Below are 23913 nucleotides of genomic sequence, written 5' to 3'. Positions count from 1 at the left end.
GTTTGAAGGCAGCCTGGTCTCCAAAGTGAATTCCAAGTTAGCCAGGACTAGAGCCTAGTTTTTTAAAAAGGAAGGAAGGAAGGAAGGAAGGAAGGAAGGAAGGAAGGAAGGAAGGAAGGAAGGGAGCGAGGGAGGGAGGGAGGGAGCGAGGGAGGGAGGGAGGGAGCGAGGGAGGGAGGGAGGAAGGGAAAGAGAAAATAACCTGAGTGTATAATATTAAAATAAGACCTTGAATATAATTAAAGCATTTCCATCATCGAGAGCAGAATCAATCAGCTCTGCATGCCTTCTAGGCCCAGGAGCTTTGCACACATACTTTAGGAAGATTTTTGAGAACTTTCAGTATAAGATCTAAATAAATATGTAAACATACTTTTTCATAAGAAGAGATACACAACTCCTGATGGCTGACTTTATGAACAACCAACCGTACAGGTTCTATGGTCTGAGAGTATTTTTATTTCTAAAAAAAAAAAATCTCTGTGCAAAACCTCCTAATGAGAATCAACAGTAGCACTGTCCCCCTGGCATGTGACGGCATTTTTTTCTCGACTGTGTCCTGGTCCAGAGAAGCTGGACAGAGTTATGTGCAATAAGTTCACACAATAGATTTTATTTTAGAAGAGTCTAGCCATTTATTTAACAAAGTGGAAATCTCTGTTACCTAGTATTTTTCTACTTTTAAAATTTCAGAGAAGTGGGGTTTATATTCTACAGCATATACAATAATAAAGGAATTCGTTGTAAATTTAGATCAGCTAAAACATTTTCTCTAATGACTAGGATTCCTTATCCTTTAGTGAAGTGAGGTGACATTTTCTTGTGGAAGAAGCCTGTGTCTCTTTGTCAGAGGAGATGTGCCACTAACAAACCTCTCCTCTTTAGCCTGGCTACCTGGGGATTTGGTTGACCGATAAAACAGGCAGAAGTCCATTTCTCTGGTTTTGGTTCCCAGATCAAGGATAAAGCCTTCAAATTTAGGCAACAAGACCAACTGTGAACCGAAGGGTGGAGACTGTGTCTGCACCCTCTCCACTTACACACTCCGTAAGGTCACGGGGTCTCTGGCTTTCCTCCCACGCTGACCGTGGCACCCTTAGCTATTGTTAGAGCAGGTGTGTGGGAGACCACCTGAATAACGGTACCCGAGAGGGAATGACAGCTCTCCACCCCAAACCTGAATTCTCACTCTCATAAACTCTGAAGACCCAGGATCACTTGTGCCTGGCAGAGTCTGGGGGCTCTAGGCCCAGATGAAGAGTACATTTCCCAGGCTTCTCCAGGGCGAAGGCAGGATGGACGCCCTCGCTAAACCGATGCCTCACGATGAAGAGCAGCTGTCCACTCTCCGCGTTTATAAACAGAAGTCTCTGGTTGGTGTAGTCCAGGAGGATACCCACTCGGCCTGGACGCTCGGTCGCCTGTACCTCGCTCACAATGCCACTGTAGAAAAACGTGTACCTGGAAGGAAACAGAACGAGAATTAAAATTTTTCAAAATCTTTGGAAATCCTTAAGATTTCATAAGAAAAAATCACTTGGAAATAATGAAGGCCTCAGCTCGTCAGTTTGCTCACAGTGATGAGTTGCAGTGACGCTGGCCTAAGTGCCTTTTGCTGGCGCCCTTCTAGGCATCGGCATGCATAGCGCATTCAGCGGAGGTGCTTCGTCATCCTTCTGCTGCTCCGTCTTAGGGGGCAGTCCCAGAATAACCAGCATGTGCCTCCCCTGTGGTTCTTCTCCACATTCTAATTCTTTCCCAGCTGCCCACGTGTTTCAACTGCTGCATTCACCGCGTGTCATTCTTCCCAACAAAACTCCTTTGAGGCTGCCATGTGTTTAAATGGTACTGTGGGCTTGCCTTCCATACAACGTATTAATTTTACATTTTTAAAGATTTATAGGTAGCTTACGTAAGGTCCTTTATGAAGCTCAAGGGCAATGCCATTAGTTCTTGCCACTTCAAGCTCTGAATAAAGCCCCACTTTGCCCAGATCAATTTCCCCCTTTTATCTAAGTTTTCAGCAGCCAGAGGGAGCATCGGTGTTACCCGCCAAGACAAATACACCCACATGGGTTGTACCGTGTACCATGTACCTCGTTCCTCTCTAGGCCCTCTGGGGATGTGGGGGCAGACGAGCTCACACTAGACCATTAGGAATGGGCAGGACTGGAGTGTATGGGAAGAGGAAGGAGAAAGCTCACTAGACAGAGTAGCAAGAGCAAAATGGGCATGGACATGGGAAAGCGCAGCCGCCATCTGCCCAGCAGGCTGGCGAGGACATGGGACCCTGACAATAGTTCTGGGTAGTGTATTCAAGGTAGCAGAGACCCCAGGCTAGGCAGTTTCAGGGTCACATGGGTGTTAAGAGTTGGAATTCTGGATGATTCTTGTTTGAATAGAGACCAGCAGTCCCTAATAAGGACAGTAGCCACTAACTAAAATCTGGCCACTTAAAACAAACATTTAACAATGTATAAAATTCAGATTTTCAGCCTTACCAGCCACAGTTCCAGAAGAGCTGTGACAGCATTTTTCTGTTATTATAGAAGGGACTATTGTACAACACAAGTCTAGACCAGTGGTTCTCAACCTTCCTAACACAGTTCTTCTTGTTGTGGCGACCCCCGAACATAAAACTAGTTTCATTGCTACTTCATAAGTGTAATTTTGCTATTATTATGACTCATAAAGTTATCTGTTTTCCGAAGGTCTTAGGTGCCCTGGTGAAGGGTCATTTGACCCTTCTCTCAGGGGTCAGGACTCAATGTTGAGGACCACTGGTCTAGAAGGTTCTGAATGACCCAGTGAACTGATGTCCTTCACCTGTGGTTTGGAAAGTTCCTAAGCCCAGAAGGCCAATTACTAGTCAGTCCCGAGATGATCCCCATTATGGCGGCAAGAGGGAAAGACATCCCTTAAAATCTTGACTCTATCAGTCCCAGGAGAACTGGGGTACATTCCTGTTTCTGCTGTTTCCTTCCTTAGCACACCAGTTCCTCATGGAACTCTTCAGTAAGGAGATCTGTGATTCTCACGGGCCTTTGTCCCCTTCGGTCCTGGTCACCAGGCTGTGCAATGGGAGACGGTGGGTCCCTCAGGAAGTAGGGGCTCCATAGAGGGCAGTTAGGTCACTGGGGAGCCCTTCGAAGGGGGTAGGGAGACTGTGATTCCGTCCTCCTTCTTTTTGCACACCAGCCTTAAGGGGCAGTTTTAAAAACTCCTCTGCCATGTGCCCAAAGCAACTGGAGCATGTGACTGGGAAAAGACCATCAGCTAAACAGAAGCATTCCTCTGCTAGAGTAGGTCTTTTTCAGGCTCGCTTGGGCATGACCCCACCCCCCATATGCCTGTCCCCATTTGGGACTGCTGATGTCTATTCAAACAAGAACACTCCAGAAGCCCGACTGTGACTATGACTCTCAGACTGCCTGCCTCGGGGCTTCCATCACCCTGAACACAGCTGACCCCCTTTTACACAACAGACAACTTCCCTCCTCCCTTTGCCCGATTATTACTTCCTGGTTGCCCTTCTTCATTGTGTCCTGTAAGTTCTGTTAGCACCAGAGATATCTGTGGGTATATTTTAGAAGAAAAAGGGGGATGTGATGAGATAATGTTTGAAGACACTGTCTAGCTGTGGCAGGCAGGGCAGATGGGGCACAGACAAGCATGGCTGGTGTGAGGCTGGCAGAGGATGAGCGGCCTTGAGGTAAACAGCAAAGTGGAGAAGGACAAGGAATGGAACCACTGGTGTCTCCCAAGACCATCTTACACTTAGGTTCAATCAAGAGCCACAGAACCGGTTTAAAGTCACGGAACTAGAAAACTGAGAACCTCAGGAGGGCTTGCTGTGCTGCGCCACCAGAATCCTGAAGGGCACCATTAGAGCATGAAATCAAGGCACCCAAGACTGGCCACCGCGCTGCAACCACAAAGGTTGGTATGTTGACCTCCCAGAAGCCCACACTGGGCCTGAAAAAACCAGTGACCAAAGATATAGGAAGAACTTGCCACAAAATAAACAATTGTGTTTTCTACAAAGTCAGTCCTGGGAACTTGTGATTGGAGGGTTTGAGGTTAGCCTTTGGTTTGTGTTCTAGAGTATGTAAAAGATCATCATCACCATCACCACTACCACCACCATCATCATCACCATCATCACCATCACCACTACCACCACCATCATCACCACCATCATCACCATCACCACCATCATCACCACCACCACCACCATCATCATCATCATCATCACCATCACCATCATCACCACAACCACCATCATCACCACCACTACCATCATCATCAACATCACCATCATCATCACCACCATCACCACCATCACCATCATCACCACCACCACCACCATCATCACCACCATCTTCACCATCACCACCATCATCACCACCAGCACCATCATCATCACCACCATCATCATCATCATCACCACCATCATCGCAGCGGCACCAGCACCACCAGCAGCATCCAGCAGCACCACCACCACAAGCAGCAGCAGCACCAGCACCAGCAGCAGCACCACAACCACCAGCAGCACCACCCACCACCAGCAGCAGCAGCAGCACCACAGCACCAGCGGCACCAGCAGCCCACACCACCAGCACCTAGCACCAGCAGCAGCACCAGCACCACCAGCAGCAGCAGCAGCACCACCAGCAGCACCATGCACCAGCAGCAGCACCACCAGCACCAGCAGCAGCACCACCTAGCACCAGCAGCAGCACCACCAGCACATCACCACCAGCACCAGCAGCAGCAGCACCACCAGCAGCACCAGCAGCAGCAGCACCACCACCACCAGCACCACCAGCACCCAGCACCCAACAGCAGCAGCACCAGCACCCACCAGCAGCAGCACCAGCACCACCATCATCATCACCATCACCACCATCATCATCACCACCATCACCATCATCACCACCATCACCATCACCACCATCACCATCATCATCACCATCATCATCACCACCAACTCAACCACCATCATCATCACCACCATCATCACCATCATCATCACCACCATCACCACCATCATCATCATCACCAACCACCACCACCATCACACCACCATCACACCATCACCACCATCACCATCACCACCATCATCATCACCATCACCACCATCATCATCACCATCACCACCATCATCACCACCATCATCATCACCACCATCATCATCACCACCATCATCATCACCATCACCATCATCATCATCACCATCACCACCATCATCATCACCATCACCACCATCACCATCATCATCACCACCATCACCATCACCACCATCACCACCATCACCATCATCATCACCATCATCATCATCACCACCATCACCACCATCACCATCATCATCACCACCATCACCACCATCACCACCATCACCATCAACATCATCACCACCACTGCAGGAAGCACTGTGAGCCATCACGCCTGCATGCTACTGCACACATGCTGAGGCCAGAGCACAGCTTTTGGAGATGGCTCTTTCCTTCTGCCATGGATGCCAGAGCCCGCACTCAGGTTGGCAGGCTTGCACAGCAAGCACTTTCAGCCATGGAACCATCTTACCAGCCTAAAGAGGTTTGGTTTTTATTAATACCTATGTTGGGCTCCTATAATTGCTGACTGTAAGTTCCAAGTTTAAATGATTTTAAACTCTGGGCAGGGGCTGAGTCCTTCAGCATGACACAGCACTGAATATCAATTAATCATAATTGCTCTGACTTGATGCAGTGTGACTTTAAATAGCATTTGGAGATGGCACCCTCATGAACCATCTCAGAGAGTCAAACTGTCAAGGAGAACACGGGAGGAAATGCACAGCTGAAGATATGCAAAATCCAAGGCTGGGGGCCTTTCCTGAGAGCCCAAAGCAGGACTACCAAAGGACAGCTTCCTTTTCAAAGTCTCGCACTGGAATAAAGCCTGCCACCTGGGTAACATCTTACAATGCCAAAGCTCTTCCTTGTCTTTGATTTTATGAAATCCTGCAACCCCAAAAGGTAGGAGGCCAGGCCTCAACCCTACCAAGCCTTAGTCTATGTCAAGCACTGGTAAACCAAGACCTTTTGAGATAGACAAAATACATGAAAGATTGATCAAAGGGTTAACGAACTTATGGAGAGTAACCAATAGGAGGCAGAATCAAGGGTAAAGCCAGGACAAAATTCAGACCATCCTGTAAGCATATTGCAATCGTGGTATGTTCTACTGTGCCCTCAAGACTAACACAGGCTAATGGCTGTGGATATGCACCCACCAAACAATATGGGTTTGTTTTGTAAACTTATCTGTAAAGAGACAAAAAAAATATCTTGGCACGTGACAGCTAATCTGTCTCTCTCCAATCTACCACATTAATGCAAAAGTAGCCATAGGCAGTACATAAATAAATGAAAATGACTATCTTCTAATAAAACTTTATTTACCAAAAAGCTAGCATGGACCAGGTTTGACTTATGTGCTATAATTTGTCAGTTTCTGTTATAAGTCAATGCTGGACAGGGTGCTAGGGAGCCACCTCTTTCTCACTCCCACCAAGTCCTTCTCTGTAGAGGGAGCTCTTTAAGCATCATTGTGGTACTTCTCTCCACCCCGGGTCCCTCTGAGCATCATTGTGATACTTCTCTCCACCCCAGGTCCCTCTGAGAATCACTGTGGTACTTCTCCACCCCGGGTCCTTCTGAGCATCATTGTGGTACTTCTCTCCATCCTAGGTCCCTCTGAGCATCATTGTGGTACTTCTCTCCATCCTAGGTCCCTCTGAGCATCACTGTGGTACTTCTCTCCATCCTAGGTCCCTCTGAGCATCATTGTGGTACTTCTCTCCATCCTAGGTCCCTCTGAGCATCATTGTGATACTTCTCTCCATCCTAGGTCCCTCTGAGCATCATTGTGATACTTCTCTCCACCCCGGGTCCCTCTGAGAATCACTGTGGTACTTCTCCACCCCGGGTCCTTCTGAGCATCATTGTGGTACTTCTCTCCACCTTGGGTCCCTCTCTGCATCATTGTGGTACTTCTCTCCATCCTAGGTCCCTCTGAGCATCACTGTGGTACTTCTCTCCACCCCAGGTCCCTTTGAGCATCATTGTGGTACTTCTCTATACCCTGGGTTGAGTTTAGAAGGGAAAACTTCCAGATTCCTCTTTTCCCTACCTCTTTATCTTGGCTGATGAGGGAACATAACACCCTTCTCTTCCTTTTCAGAGATAAGTTTTGCCCCACAGAGCAGGAAGGCTGGTCCCATCCAGGCTTTGGGTGGCTGGGTCTGTATGGCTGAATATAAGAAGCCCTCTTGTCTAGTTTCTGTGGTAATCAGAATGACGCTTTAACTGCCACACCCTTTGTGCTTGCTGTCTTACTCAGTTTAGAAGTTGGGCAAGGACATGATAAGTTCCCCATTAGGTCCCTACCTAGATACTGCAAGTGACCTTTTGATTAAGTTAGGAAAGGCAGGGCGCCAGCTTACCTCTGTGGCTCAGAGCAATGCATGTACCACGAGGTCTCCCCTTGTCCCAGGGCCCCAGCCCTCACAGCCGAGCTGGAGCAGATGCCAAGTCGATAAGCCGGACAGTCTGTGACTGTGGTCTCCCAGTAATGCTGGCCACAGGCAGGCAGCTCCTCCCCCAGCACGGAGGGGATCCTGTAAGAAACGTTGAGGAGCTCAAGGTTAGCACAGAAATCACCAGCCTTTCTCCATGCGCATCACCTTACAAGCCCTTTAGGCAGGGGCCTGACTTCAGAAACTGGTGACAATTGACTAAAGATACCATCTGTTCCTTATGCTCCGAACCCTGGCCAGACTGCCCCAGGATTCGCCAACCTCCAGCTTGCCTTTGACATATGCCCACTGTCTTATGCATGCACATATGGTACATTGTGTATATTAAAGGGTCTGGGCACCAGGCAATGACTAGCGTGGCAGGAAGGGAAAGAGCCGCTATAACCTCTGCTCTTAGGGAAGCAGAAGGGAGATAACAGAGGCAGGTGGGAGAACATGGCTTACAGAGTTTTCCTCTCCCAGAACCTGCAAAAATAAAGATGTGATCTCCAGAATTTTTCACATTTTGGATTTTTGAGCACAAGGGCTCAAACTCTGTGAAGCACCTGCCTCAGCCTCCTGAATGTTGGGATTATAGATGAGCACAGTCAAATTCAGCATTTCAAACCTTCTAGAACCGAATTCCAGTATGAGCTGACCTTCCTTGAGGCAGTGACCCCATGGGGCACAGCTTTTAAATGTCGTGACAGCAGGCAAAGCCAGAGCAGAGAATAGAAGTGAGCAGTGTGACTAGTGGCTTTGGGGAGGTGCTCTACCGTCTCCGTGGCTGCAGGTGCCTCCGGGAGGGGAGTTCAAGGCCTCTTTCTGCCTGACTGCAGTTATTTTGATAAAGAAAACAATGGAATGAGCCTGAGCCCTTGCAGTCACAGACACATGACCTTGTAGGCACGGTTTGCTCAGTGTTGCTGGAAAATGGCTGAGACAGCAAGGAGGCATTTTTAACTTCTCAGTGTTAATATTCAGTCAGCACCCCTCCCTCCACCCTTGAACAGATGAGAAAATGATTGGTACAAGTAAATGGGTTTCACAGGCTCTGTGTCTTTACCCAATAACTTCATTTCAGAGAAGTGCCAATTGACAAACCCTCACTCCTTGGAGTAAAGCCAGGCTCCCTGATATTTACGATCTAATTTTCATACTAATAATAAATAAACAAAATTCTATAAAACATACATTCCAGTTTCCATCAGATACCATCTGTGAACGCTTACAATTTCAGTCTACTTCATTTTTATTACTTTTAAAAGAAACCCCATATACTTCTCTTTTTAAGATGTATTTTTTTATGTACATATTGCTTTGCATGTGGATTTGTGAACATAAGGTCAGGAGCCCACACAGGCCAGAAGATGGCATTAGACCCCGAGAAGTTTGAGTGGCAGGCTGTCATGAGCCGCCCAGAATGAGTGCTGAGGATCTAATTCAGGTCATCTTAACCTCTGAGCATCTTTCCAGCCCCACCACATCTACTCAGCAATCGTTTTTTAAACTTTTCTCAATCCTTGAATGGGTATAATTTTAGCACCTACAATGTTCCAATCCTCAGGCTAGATACTGGTGCTTCAAAGAAGCCTAAAACGGGGCCTCGGTTCAGCCATTATTCATGATTAAATGGCAGGTAAACAGCCTAATAGATACAGATCAGAGGATTTCTGGGGCCTGAGAAGACTTGGCCATTTCCAGAGACAAGTCACATGTAAATCTGGCAGTGAAGAGTCGAGCATTGAGAGTGCATGCAAGTTACCAGGGACTGGAGTGATTCTGTGCCTGCTGGCAGCCTACACCTGGGTATGTCAGTGTCTTCTACAGCATGTGTCTGAAAAGTTTGCTGCTGTGGAGCAGTCTTTGCACACTGTAAATAGGTATTACTCTCATTGGTCAGTAAAGACCTGATTGGCCTATAGCTGGGTAGGAAAGCCAGACTAGGAGGATGCTAGGAAGAAGGACAGAGTCTCAAGATTGCAGGAAACATCATGAGATGCAGAGCAAGCAGGATGGGAAGTACGCAGATGAGGTAAACAAGCCTGTGGCTCCACAGAGATTGATGGAAATGGGTTAATTTAAGTTATAAGTACTAGAATATATATATGTATATATATGTATATATATATACATATATATATGTATATATATATACACAAGCCTAAGTTACTGGTCAAGCATCTATAATTGATAAGTCTCAGTGAGTTTATTTGGGAGTGGCTGCCAGGACAGAGAAATTCTGCCTACACTTTGCCCATACCTTCTCCCATTTGGCCATTTCGACCCTCAAGATAGCACAGTGCGAAAGACAGACAGAAGCAGAGACAGAGAGAAACAGAGATAGAGACAGATGGAGGGAAGGTAAATCGCCAGGCAGTCTCCTACCCATCCCAAGCTTTTGGTTCCTGTTTTCTTTGATGTTACTGCCTTTTGTGGAGGCTACTGGAGGGCAAGATTCTGTGGCTAGAACTAAAAACTCAATAAAGTATCTCGTTCCTATCCAAGTGGTCAATACCTGGGTTGCTACAGAAAATAACAGAATCATCACTGGCTTCTGTTTGTCAATGAACCAAAGATAATACCTTAAAGTAGCCAGTGTTTCAACCAAAACCATCTGTGTTTATGGTCCCAGTAAAAATACTGACACTGCTCCAAGTTGTGAGCTATGTGTGTCACTGCACACCTCACAATGAGCAGTGCCTGTTGCACATATATTTGTCACATAAACCAAGAATGCACTCAGCTGATACAGTCCTGGGGAAACCCATCTACAGCCGAGCACCAGCCCAGCTACGGTTGCTTCTACTCACTCCGTCAGCCGCCTCCTCTCAGAGAAGCTGATCACAGTCCCATTGAAGGAGATCTGGAGAGCTGGGTGAGCTGTTTCTCTCAGCAAGAGAAATCTAGTTCCTACGGGAGAAAACATGATGACAGCATTGTCACAATGCCAAGCACTAGGCCAATCCACACATGTCAAACCACAGGCTCCCATTCTTCCCAAGTCAACGTCCTGACTCTGTGCTTTGAAGCCACAGCTGCAACTCCATTCATGAGCAAGCATTAGTGGATGCCCTGGGCTGGTCACGCCCACCTCCTGCTGCAGGTGGGGTCTATGTTAGGCAATGTCTGCTCCTTGTAGCATCCTCATCCCCTGGAAATGAAGACCCTACCCTGGACCTATTGAGTTGGAATGTCTACTTGAACAAAATGCTCAAAGGGCTGGGCGTGCTTTAAAATTGGGGGCATATTAGAATAACCCACAGAGGCTCCAATGACGGAAGGTGCAGGCAGAGTACTGAGATGGTGGGGAAACATCCCTGGTTAGGCAGCTCTCCCATCTTTGCCCACAACTCAGGCAGGCCCTACCGCCATCACAAACAGGGCATGGCACAGTGATGTAATGTGCCCCCTCAGTTTTGTGCCATCTGTGGATCTAGGATGAGGCAGCATAATTTCCTCCTTCCCATCCCTCATTCCTCAAAATGGAAAACAGCCCAATGTTTTTGGTTAACATTCTCTGGGGATGTCCCCCCGAAATGTTACTGAACTGTTTTATAACGTATTTGAATTATTCATTTGTTCATTAATTTGCTGGCTCATTCATTTGACAAACATTAACGAGCACCAATGAGGACAAGTAGAAGAAAACTAGAAACCTGTCACAGAGTCCAAAGGATAAGAGAATGAGCAAAGCGTTACACATATCCCGCACCTACAAATTAAGTGCATTCTGAGGGAGTCACAAAGCGCCTGGGAAGATTTCTAAGACCCCAAGTGCTCCAACCCGTCTCCAGATCAAATACGTCCATTTCTCTGGGGTGCGACCAGAAGATGGGTATCTTAAGTACCCTGGCTCATCGCTAAGCACAGCAAAGCTTGGGAACCTCTGAAGACTGCAAACAAAGGAGCCATCTTGTTGCTGGATCAGGCTTGGGAGCCTTGTGGCAAAAGCTCTCACTGACAGCAGCTGGACCCTAGTGAAGTTGCCTCAGGGGTCTCCTCTGGATGGCAGAAGGGGAGGAATGGAAACACCCAGACATCCCTGCTCAGTGCTAAGCAGAAAGTACCTCTGGTAGAGATGAGGGCAGCTTCGCTCTGCTCGCTCGTCCCGAATGCATTGATGGCTCTCACATAGAATAAGTAATTGTCATTGGGTTGCAGGTTAACTTTCAGCTGGAGTCCTTTAATTCCAGAGAAAGATCTAAATACAAAGGGAAGATAATTCTGAATACAACACCAAGTGACTAATACTTCTCTTCTGTAAGGAATGGACATCTTTCGTTATCAACAAATAACTTATTTTCTTCCCTTTCTAATCACTGACTTAGCAAAACTTAAAAAAAAAAAGAAAAAGAAAACAGAAAAATCACCATTGTCCACTAAGATTATTTCACTAAATTGTTTCTATTTTTTGATCACCTTTTGTTCAGTATATATTTTCTAGAATATTTGTCAGGACAAAAAACAGACACCATTTTGAAAAAACTTCAGAAAAAAGAGAGAGGGAAAAAAATACTAGTGATCTTGTGTTTAATGAGCACCAGGAACGTGTTGTTTTCTTAATTGATTTTGGATGAGGTGACAGTTTTGGATTAAGATGGTGTGAAGTCTGTTTATGACACAAAGGACCCCAATTATCTCATCACCAGACGCAAACTGTGAAAACCTCAGGGTGCAAGATGATTTTGCACCTGACCGAGCCAGTGCTGCCCAGGTTAGCAAGACAGCAGCTCTTCAAAGAAGACAGTATCTTTTCAAAGAAACAATCCTGGCAAGAAAAGAGGATTCTAATTGCCGCCTCCCCACGTCCTCAAAGCTGCTATTATTCCTAAATTGCCCACTTAAATTAAAGGGGAAGTACGCCTAAGTGGCACTGGCCTGCAAATGAACTGTGATAGCCCTACCAGTTAAGCCGAGGAGAACTTGCTGAGTTTGAAGGTGGCGCTCTCTGGACCTGCCAATGAGCTGGGATGGCTTTGGGCTTCTTTCCCAGTCTCTTTTCTGTGTGATAATCTGACGCACAGCACAGCGTGGATACAAGCCCTCAGGCCTCTCCTTTGGAAAGCACTTGGAGAGGCCAGGAGAGTAGCTAGGCTACTTGCTGATGGAATTGCCCTTAGCCTGGCTGCTGGAGTGGGGTGCTTTTCCAGGAAGACAAAGGCACCCTGTTGTAGCTCACTTTCGGGGGCCATGGAGTTTGTTATTGTTGTTATTAAAGAAATGTGGTATGAAAGCATTAAAATAAGATTTTTCAGTCCAAGGGGATTTCTACATTTTTTTTTATTATTATTATTATTTTTTTTTTGCTCAATACCTGTTGGAAAGAGTAACATGGAGAACTAGAAAAAGAGAAGATGCATTGTGGATTCAGAAAATAAATGACTTTAGATTATTGTCAGTGTTAGGGGTTGAACCTAGGGCCCATGCCTGTGCTCTAGCTCTAAGCTAAGCTGCATTTTTGGCACTTGCTCTGTAGAGACGGAGGGTCACCACATCACCCAGGCCGGCCTCAAACCCATTGCTAAGATTAGGGGTGCTAAGATTCTAGGCTCAGACATCTGAAGACTAGAATGTCTTCAAGAAAAAAGCAATGTGTGGAATGCAATCCTGGCCCTGGCCCATGGCTGCAAACACAAAACTCACAGTATGGTCCTCAGGAGGGTAGGGGGTAGGGAGCAGGTTGGTTCTGCAATTCTGCTGGGCAGGGCCTGGAAAAGGTCAGCACACACTCCTCAAATGATACCGGTTGTTATTTCTGGACCTACCACCTCGCCAGGCCTCCAGAGAGCAGTATATTTAGCTACTCTGAGAGTGGAGGGGTGAAATTGAGCCATCTGACCACTAATGACTAACTGCGCTATAGTGAAAACACATGTCCTACAGTGGCGGGTGTAATTCCCAACTAATATTCTAGAATATTAGCCCATGGCAGATGCATTGCTTGTCTTATTTAAGTTGACAGCCAAAGGAATGTTTTAAATAAACACTGATAAGAATCAGTAATAAAATTATTGTTTTAATACACACACTCAGCATGAACTGAATTTTATACTTCATCTGCTCATTAAATAACTATGGATTGTTCATTTATCATTTTTGCCAGCCCTGCCACCCTGAAGCCTGGGGGGGAAGGGGCAGGGGAAGGAGAGGAAACTTTAGCACCAGAGACTACACGTCATACAGCGGCCTTGTTTGGTAACAGCAGAGGTGTTATATATCAAGACTGTTTTCTGAAGTCTGTCGAGGAGAGCAAATGCCACGTACATCATTAACTTCACACCGTGTACCATTACTTGGGTAAAGTGCAAAGGTGAAATGGCGCTGAACTCAAAAAACAGCATCCTAGCCTGCCCTCACCACACGAGATGGCCACACAGGTGTGTACAGGGTCCTCACCCTGTCTGTAAAACAAGAGCACCAAGCATAAAGACAGATGGAATGTGAAATGTGGTGGCATTTACTGTCGCAAGTCACTGTCCACTGCTCGAGCACCAGGACAAAGGCAGATACAAAAGCGCTTTGCCCTGTCTCCTTACTAACCTAGATGTCGCCCAAGTTCTCAAGCCAGCCACGACTGTTCTTCAGCCAAATGAAAATGAAGTTTGCAATGCAAAGAGCCATTCCCTTGCATGGCTTATGACTCTATTGCCTCAAAACCAAAAACTTGTCAGGATTTCAGCTGAATCCATGTGGAGTTTAGACTAGACTAGACTAGACTCTAGTAGACTTGCAGACAGCCTGGAGCTAAACTGAAAGCTGCACCCAGCAAGTGTCCCAAGGACTCTCACCTGCCCATCTCCCCGACAGCAGGACAATTCTTGGTTAGGTTCCTGAGCCGTAGAGCAGAGACTGAAAAGGCCTGCTCAGCAGGCCCCAGGCCACAGGGCTGCTTCCCAAATGAAAGATACTGTCCTTCTCTGTAGCATAGGAGAGCAGCTGAGTGGAAGCCAGTGGAAAACGGTGTTTAAGGTAAGAAAGGCTACCTAACTTGAGCCCTATAACTCTACTCTTTCCAAGAAAAGACTAAAAGTTCTGCCCCGTGACTGATGTTGGTGCTCAGTTCATTTCAGGTAGGGCTTGAAAATGAACTTTCAGGAAGAAATCTTTAGGGACATCGTGTTTAGGAGAGAAATTGCTAAAAGCATTCCCACTAAGTCAGAAAGAGAGATAAGGTTAAAAACTAAACTGGGAGGTAGGAGGTTAAAAATAAAACTCCTGCCATCTGCAGATGAGATGCCTATTTATCTAGAAATCAGCTGAAAAACTTCCCTAAGAGGATCCCGTAGGATGGCTAGATACGAAACTAATGTAAGAAACCAGGGTTCACTTGCCTCACAAGCTTGAAGCCCTAGGCTCCAACCCTGGTACCACCAACACCTTCAGAAAATATTACAACCAGACAGAAGATAGAACTGAAGCTGGGAGAACGGCAGCAGATATGAAGTGTGTAGGAAAATATATGAGACCCACATTAGGGGCATCAGTTGATGCTACTGAAAGAGACATGCCGTTTCTTCTGCAGGAAAATGAGTGGCCACAGAACCTTCAGTTTCCCCGAAGATAATCTATCAATTCAGCATGCTCTCTGAAAACAAATTATCCGGAGTCAGTTGGTGGAGGAAGCTACACAAGCTAACTCTAAAAATAAAATTCAAACTAGAAGTAGAAAAAAGCATCATGAGTGGGCCACCTAAGTCCCAAGGACCCTAGACAGGAAAGCTCTGCACTGAAAGCTGTGTGGTGCTGATGTGTAAGCACACTGGTGGGCAACGGAACAGAGTTCAAGATCAGAGTTCAAGGTCAGGAATGGAGCCAAGAGCACAGACTCTTGGGTAAGCATTTCAGATCACAAGAAGAAATAAGAACTTCTTTTTGAGCCAACCAGATTACCATATAAGAGAGGGGAAGAAGAAAGGGAAATAGGGAGGGAGGGAGGGAGGGAGGGAGGGAGGGAGGGAGGGAGGGAGGGAGGCAGGGAGGGAGGGAGGGAAGGGAAGGGAAAGAGAACTTAGTTTAGTGGTAGGTACCTGTAACTTGCAATTCAACACTTGAGAAGCAGAAACTGGGGGGATTGCAGTAAATTCAAGGTCAGTCTAGTCTATATAGCAAGTTCCAGATCAGAAAGGGATACATAGTGAGATCTTGTCTCAAAATCAGTTAACCAATCAAATAAAGTTGGAATCTCTACTTCATACTTTCTACCAAAGTAATTCCAAATGACAAAACAGATTTTTCAAACAAAACTAAGAAAATGGGAGGACATGTATAATATATACATGCATATATTCAGAGAGAAGACATTTTAAAATATTACAAAAACTGAACACTTTTTTCAAAAGAAATTGATAAATTCAACTAAATTAGCATTTTAAAATATTCATGACAAAATATGTTTTAAGATTTTCCAAACTCACACATGAAAGCTAACTTCCTTTTTTAAAAAAAAAGCACAAAGAAGAGGAACTATGAATAAAAAAGAAAATGTCATAATCTAACGGAGAAGAAATGGGAAAAGAAGTGAACAGCCGTAGAAACGGAAGTGTGCAGCTTAAACCATATGAAAAGGTGCCAGCCCAACACCAGAATCGAACACTTACACTGTGGTTGTGTGTTCCAGTTATCTAACTGCCCAGAGTCAGGCAAGGTGTGGAGAACCAGGTACCCCTAGCACTGCTGGCCAGGGAAGAAGCCCCGGCAATTCCTATGAAGTTTACCACAGCTTTCAAAATTCAAAAGATACAGTCTATTTTGAGAAATTCATTCTACAAATAAATTGTAGATCGGTGAACTTGTCTGTGCATGGGGTTGTTTCCTACAGTGTGGTTGGGGACAGCAAGAGACGAGGAAGTGTCTCTTTAATTGGTCAGATAAGTTAAAATTACATCCTGGAATATACAATGTAATTGTTTTTAAAAATTGAGGCAGTCCCTTGGGTATAGTTGCTCACAAAGGTATATTCTTAAGCAAGAAAAGCAAACTGACAGAAACACATGCAGGATTGCTAGCATTTGTTGGGAAATTATAGATGCTTTTATCTGAAAGGTTAAAAATGAACCAAGTGACAGTCATTGCCTTTGGGGATGGGAATTAAGAGATGAAGAATAGATACAAAGAAAATTAAGGTTCTCTGTCTTCCTTTTTGTCTTTTGAATTTGTACCATGAGTACATGTAATGGACCCAAAATTTTAAAAAAAAATAATAGCAATATTACTAGACAGCAAAGAGTCCAAGAGCTGATGGAGCATGTTTAGAGAAACTGGAGGTATATATGCCTTCGAGCTCTTTGAAGTAGCTTCTCATGCATCTGATGATGTGACCCTGAGGGAAAGTACACATATTCAAGGTTACTAGAGAGGCTGACAAGTGTAGGGGGCAGCTATTCACCTCCTGCTGTGTCCCGGGGAGGAGGTGGCTTGTGTACAAACAGTATAGAGGAATCCAGTGCCACCGCACCCGCAAGCAGCCTAGGGATGGTGCCATCACCAGAGTGCAGAGCAGATGGCTAAGTACGAATTGTTGTTTAAAAACACAGTTGGCTCTTACTGGCTTTCATGTTGGCAGCACCAACATCCAACCAGCCAGTCACTACCACTTACTGTGAACCGTGAACAGAGCTCATGCTGGTCCGTGGGAGCAGGGAGTGAAGCGGCATTTCCCAACCTGCCCGGACACCAAAACTGGCAAGTTTGAAATTTTCACTTTTTAACTAACTCATTTTTGGGTAGGATCTCACTCTGTAGTCCAAGCTGGCCTGGCCTTCACTGCGTGACCTATGCTGGCCTCCCTCTCCTGAAACTCTTGCCTCAGACTCCAGCGTGCTGGGATTCCAGGCATTGGCCACCACACCCAGCTTCTGAGCTGGGCTCCTGAAGGGATCAGGCATCTGCGTATTTGCAAATATCCTGGCTGACTTTTATGATCTCTGAGGTTTGGGAAACACAGTCCTGATAGGAGATGGAGAGGAAAAAGGAAGGAAAGGAGAAATTACATAACATAAGCAACATTAAATATAAAAACAAGCTGGAACGGTGGCTCATGGCTGTAACCTCTGTGTCTGGAAGGCTAAGGCAGTAGGATTGTTGTAAGTTCCGGCTAGCTTGAGCTACAGCAAGAGAGCCTCTCTCAGAACAACAATAAAACTAAGTACAAACACAAAAGACACACTAGTCGGTGGGTGCTTCAAGCTGTTTATAAACCCTCAACTTATCATAAATACAGAAATTTTTTAAGATGGCAAAAATCAGTTAAATCAGGGTTAAGAATAAAATTCTTTATATACTAATTTTCCATGATTAAAAAGACTTGGTAAATAAAATTTTAATAGAACCATTTTTCTTTTGATAAATAAGAATATTGTGGGACTCTGCATTGCTAAATAGCACCATTATTTCATAACAGTGCAGAAAACAACACAGGCACTGCACGCTGACAGCCACAGGGCATCGGCTTTCCTGCGACTCAGAGCTGTCAGAAAATCAGTGTGAGCCAAAGGGTCCGGAAGAAGGGTCCTGGATTTCTGTTTTCCCTATCTTTACTCTCCAAAGCCTGGATGATACTGTTTATATTTCAGACAGAGATTCCTCGGAGTCTTGTAATATTCATTTCTCCGGATCCTCTGAGCTCTCCTTTACTGCCCCCTGGTCGTCTATGTGGACAGTTGCTTGAGGTCCCCAGGCCAGTGCACTGAGAACAGCGATTTAACACTATGCTTTCAGACACTGTCTGGAAATAATTAGTAGGTGTGTGTGCATCTTCTGCAAAACTGCTCTTAAAGGCGGCCACTATTATCTTAACCGCCCTTATATAAAGATCTCTATGAAAAATTCATCTCTGAGCTGAATGTCATGGAATATAATTGTCTCTCTTAGTGAAATGTTGTACTTCCTTTCTAAAGAGAAATGAGTTACATAACCTCCTTCCTCCTCTCTCTCCATCTCTCCCCCTCTCTCCGGTTTTCATTTGAGCTGCCAGGAAGTTCAGATTTGAATTTTATCTTCCACTGAGGTCCCGTGCTCGGCCTGATCTTTCTAAGAGTCCTCTCTTCCTTGGCATTACTCGGTTCTCATCCTCACAGAACTATCTAGGGGCCTCTGTGACATCAGCGTCCTTCACTAGGTCTGCTTTTCGGGAAACTGACATAACGTATGTGCAGTAGAGGACAGATTCCAATCCCATTACCCGAGTTTCTAGTGTACAAGCAGGAGGGATGTGAGGTACCCAGTGGCCAGTTAAGTTAGAGTCTTTTCGGTAAAAGGCTCTGCTTAGAAAATGCTGAATGCCAAGAACACTAGGGGGAACCATCACATCATGCCCCTCCCAAAGGCCTCTGCAAAGGGACCAGGAAAACAATTCCACATAAACACAGCCCATTCTTAATCACTCAGTGAATGTGGGCTCTGCCATATCCGTGATTGTCCTACGGCCAGGGGAAGCATGTCTGGAGCCCTTTAACCCACAGGCTACAGAGGAGGTCAAAATATTTGCTGCTGGCTGGTGGTCAGTCACCCATCACCTATCTACCTGGAAACATACTAAGAACGCTTTTCAAGAGATCTCTAAAGTGATTCCTCCTTACTGCCCATGAGGACAGAGCAGCAGGAGTCCCCAGCTGGAGCACCTGCCTCTGGGTGGCAATTCTGTTCCTGCTCTATGGCTGGTCCCACAGTTGAGTGAAGGATAATGAACTTACAGACCCAGCACCCATGAAGATCTTTTTAAGGATATTCACCCTCAAGGTTATGGTTCAGAGAGGATCTCTGGATGCCACAGCCTAAGGCAGAGGCAGGACAGGAAGCTCACCCCCAACGAATTGGTGGAGTATTGCGTCTCACAGCTTTGCCATTCAGTGCACAACTTCTCTGCACAGCCCACACAGCCTGTCCCTGTACTATATTTCTCACAGTTATCCTCCTCCACCCACACTTCTGCTGACTTCTCTCCGCACAGGAGAGACGGAGCAGCTGAGGAAACAGCAGAGCAGTGGAAAAAATTCAAAGAGTTTTGAGCCCACCCAACCCGAGGAGATCATTCAAAGCAAAACAGGAAGAGTAGGAGACCCTCCATCTCACACACAAGCCAGGGATTGTCACTCCCTCCCACCAACCTCCAGTCCCACAAGGGACTGACTGCTGGGACCAAACTTTGGTGCCTACATGCAAAAAAAAAAAAAAACCTGCAAATTTTTAGCAGAATTATGAAAGAGACTCCATTGCTCAGCTATTTCAGATATTGTGTCATGGATCATAGGGCATAATAGGATCACTCATTCAATTCAAACAGAGCCCCCCATTCAAAAATTCAAACAGCCCTCCCCTCATTCAACCAGCATCATTGGTCTTAACTGAGACTATCTAAGAGGTCATCACACTGGGAGAAGGAGCACAGGTCCTCGGGTGGATGGCTTCATTCTGGCAGCTGAAATGAGAGTGCCCAGCCTACAGTACAATCAATGAATCAGTGCTCGCCCTCCATGAGTGCCAACGTGTGTGTGTGCATGTGTGGGCATGTGGGTAGGTGTGATTCCTTATGACTCATTCTTCTTTCCTTTTTTTTCCCACTTCAACTCTTTCTCCTACAGCACTCCAGAGTCTCTAAGGCTCCTTCCCCACCACCCAAGGATCTAGGGTGGGATAAAGATAGAAATGAATATAGCTCTTGCTCCCTCTCTTCTGCCAGAGATTCCAGCTAGTTAGATGACTTGAAGTGGGCAAAGACCAAGAGAGATTGACTCACCCCATTCATCCTCACTCAGTAGTAGACCTTTGGAGATGTCTACACAGATGAATTTTCAATCCTCATCCACTATATGATCTAGGCTCTGGTAAACAGAGCCACATGAGAAATATGCCATCTCTGGTCTACTTCTCCTTCAGGAACTTCTAAATTAGTTTTTCTAAAAACTTGGAACACATGGAGGGGTTATATAACCAATGATTAAATGGAACTCTACATGCTTTTCTCTATCAGTGATCCACAGAAAGGTTTTCTGCTAGCAAATTAGACTCATTTTTTTCCTATGTATCTTAACTCTGGAGAGAACCCATCCGCCATTCTTCTCCTCTTTGTTGGCAGTTTATTAGTTTGAGATTATCCTTAAAGCTGATCCAACTATTCTGATGGCCAGTATTATGTATGTGATGCTAATTGATAATTTATCCATTTCAGGATCACACACATATTCATTGTGCCGCTACGTTGCCAGATACTGACTCAGGCACCAGGGCTGCAGTTGTCCATGCTAATCCCTTCAAGGAGTCAACAAATGGAGGAGACCAGCCAACACTCAGCACAGCTCCTTCCAAGAGACAACACCACCTTAACTATTGGCTTCTATGCATGGAGCCAACTGAGGTTCTAATACGATAGAAAAAAAAGTAGGAATTATTAGGTAGAGGTGACGGGAACAATTGATGTTCCTTATGTATTGATTGCACTATCTGACTAGTTCTCCATAGCTGGCACCATAAAGATTAAGCTATATATAATACAGATAAATGTATTTTGCAGAGTTTTAAAATACCATGCTCTGAAGTGATGTTCTGTCAGAAGATCTGAGACACAAGGCCACTTCCGAAGAACAGAATTTCCCTTGCCTCTTGGATTCTTAGAGCAGAGAACCAAAAGATGCATGCTATCCCAATTCTCCAAGATCAAGGATGAGCTAGTTCAGAATCTAGTGGAGCCAACCTAGGGTATAAAACACCAAGGCTTCTATGAAGAAGAGACGGCCCTGTTGTGGTAGCTTGGCAATAGACTTGGCAGATGGGCATGGTAGTAATCTGCAGCCAAGGAAATTCTGCTTCCTCCAGAAGATTATCTACTGTCAGACTCAGCAGAAATCCAGACCTGGAAAGCCAGCCACGAGCTGTGGGCTGGGAATTGCACTTCCTGCCCCCCCCCAGGGCCTTCGAGCACCTAACTGGATCAGCTCCGCCTCCAACACAGCTCTAACTGTAACTACACTTGAGAGACAACAACACCATCAGTAGCTGAGATCACTGCCGGGCCCCTGGGTTCGCAGATTTTTGCTGATTGAAGTACCCAACTGTGCGGAAATGATTTATGTGCATGACAGCTGGGGACGGATTGCCATGACTGATGAGTCATTCAAAGCGCTTCTGAACGGGCTGATCGTCCCTGAGAACGGAGCCTCCTCACGGATGGTGAGAGAGACCACCCCAAGACTCAGGGGTTCCTGAGGTATCACCCTCAGAGCATCTACGCTTTTACAAAAAGGGTCCCAGACACCCTAAACAATCTCCCAGGGGTTGAGAGTTTGGATCTTTACATTGACAAGCCTGTGATTGAACTCTGCTTGCTTTTCAGCAGCTGAGGAACTTCTTAGCGACCTCGTGAGGACGACCTGAAGCACCAGGGCTAGTGCTGTTACAGAGGAAGGTCTCAAGTCCCTTACCCTCTGTGCTGGCCAGAGTTCACCTCTCAGATGTTGGCTGACACCTGGCAACCTTTTCTGGGAATTTGGCAGCACAAGTGCCAAAGGAAGGCTTCCTTCTTAAAGCCTTGCATTTGGGTAGCATCTCAAAATGCCAGATCTCTTCCCGATCCCTGACTTCATGTGATGGGCATAACTCCAAAAGGTAACAGACCCCAAGCCTCTACCCTACCTGGCATTTGGTCTATATTAGGGACTGGCTAACTGATGACTGCTGAGATAGATAAGGTGTGTAAGGATTGCACAAGGGGTAACCAACTTGGGGTGAGTGGCCAATAGGAACCAGAATCAAGGGTAAAGCAGGACTAAAATAAGGCTCTGGCTGTCAGCACAGTGCTGTCTCAGGCGGCTCTGTACGCATACTGAGATCACAACATGCTTGTCTGGGCTCTCAGACTGACACAAATTAGTGGCTTTACCTAGCAATCAACCGACCAACATGAAAAATGTAATGTATAATAGCGTAATGATTCCTGAAGCTCGCCTTCCAGCAGTCAGAATACAAGCAGGCAGGCCACTACTTGTGTGTTTACCACATTTCACTTCTGCAGAAATGCCTGCATCCCTCCCCTCCTCGTGCACCCAGCCCCAATACACACACTGATCATTATTTAGCAATGCCTGTCTTGAACCTAAAAGAAACTATAATTATTGTTCAGTCGCATGAACCCCTATATCATAACTACATAAACAGCTGCTCGACTGCGGCGCTAATCAAGAGCTTGAATGTACTTTATTAAAAGGTTGTTTAATTTCATACCATTACTCCCAACTTCCTGCCAAAATAGTTTATCTCAATAAACATGGCTAGAAAGGAAACCAGAAATGTCTCCTATCAAAATATAAATATCAATTGGAGTAATCTGAATGTTCATCATGGCATATGAAGGGGTTTTATACATCCGGGACTTCAGAGGTTAAGGAAATACCACCTCATGGATTGGCTAATATTTTCTAACTGACCAACAGATTGTGTGGTCCTTTCTTGATAGATTTTAGCTTCGTGATTTCAGTGAGAGAGCCTCACATTTCTTTTACAGAAGAATGTCTATATTCTTCATGTTCTTGGAGAGGCAGGCCTGTCTCTGTGATAATATATGTATAATTAGCTCCTTTATGTCGCCAGTATATCGTGGAGACATTCTGATTTACATTACATATCAGCTCACTATTAGTTTCCTGAGATAGGTGGAACCTATTCTGATAGAGCTAGTAAAAATGGCACAAAAATGTGCATAAATCCTGACTAATGACTGAAGTTAAATATACCTCAAAGAGGGTTCTATCTTATTAAAATCCGCATACATTTTTCTTACCAGGGAGTTATTATTCTGCGCTGTAGCATGTGTTTTATTGTGAACACAGAGTTCATTGATGAACAGTGATAGGGCTGCAAATCAAGTCAACAGCTTAATTGGCTCAGCAGGGTTCCAGGATGCTGTTCTTGCTGGCTAAGCATTTGCTCTGGGAGCCAGAGACCTGGAGCATGGTTTCTGGGCTCCAGGCAGTCTCCCTATGGAGAGGGACCCTTACCTCAGACCTTCACCCTCAGGAGAGTGCTGTCTGCAGTACTCCAGAGTGTAGGTCTCTGTGGCCTCGGGGTTAGCAGGTCGCCATCTGACGGTGGCCGTATTCCAGCACACAGTACAGTCCTCTGCATGAATCACAGGCGTGGAAGGTGCTGCCGGGACAGAAACAAGGCAGTAGCAGAGCAAAGCCAGCTTTCAGGGCATCCTTGGGTATGGTTTTATTTTTAATTTTTGCATCAAAAAATTATCCTGAGCTAAAAACTCAAAAGCGATAAGAAAGAAAGAAAGAAAGAAAGAAAGAAAGAAAGAAAGAAAGAAAGAAAGAAAGAAAGAAAGGAAGGAAGGAAGGAAGAAAAGATCACTTACA

At 45.6% G+C, this 23913-nt stretch overlaps 1 protein-coding gene across 1 annotated transcript in view; it reads right to left on the bottom strand.

Annotated features, from left to right (window-relative positions):
* Positions 1–726: 726 nt before the first annotated feature.
* Cmya5 (cardiomyopathy associated 5) overlaps positions 727–23913 on the bottom strand; it is a 97481-nt gene continuing 74294 nt past the window's right edge. Inside the window, exons 12-16 of the mRNA XM_038323712.1 lie at positions 23551–23698; positions 11632–11765; positions 10375–10474; positions 7490–7663; positions 727–1461 (exon numbers count right to left, since the gene is read on the bottom strand). Of these exons, the coding sequence (XP_038179640.1) occupies positions 1215–1461; positions 7490–7663; positions 10375–10474; positions 11632–11765; positions 23551–23698 (803 nt within the window). The 3' untranslated portion in view covers positions 727–1214. The remainder of the gene's footprint in view (positions 1462–7489; positions 7664–10374; positions 10475–11631; positions 11766–23550; positions 23699–23913) is intronic.

The sequence above is a fragment of the Arvicola amphibius genome, chromosome 3 (assembly GCF_903992535.2).
Source record: "Arvicola amphibius chromosome 3, mArvAmp1.2, whole genome shotgun sequence".
Lineage (NCBI taxonomy): Eukaryota > Metazoa > Chordata > Mammalia > Rodentia > Cricetidae > Arvicola > Arvicola amphibius.
This window is presented reverse-complemented; position numbering and strand designations above follow the sequence as displayed.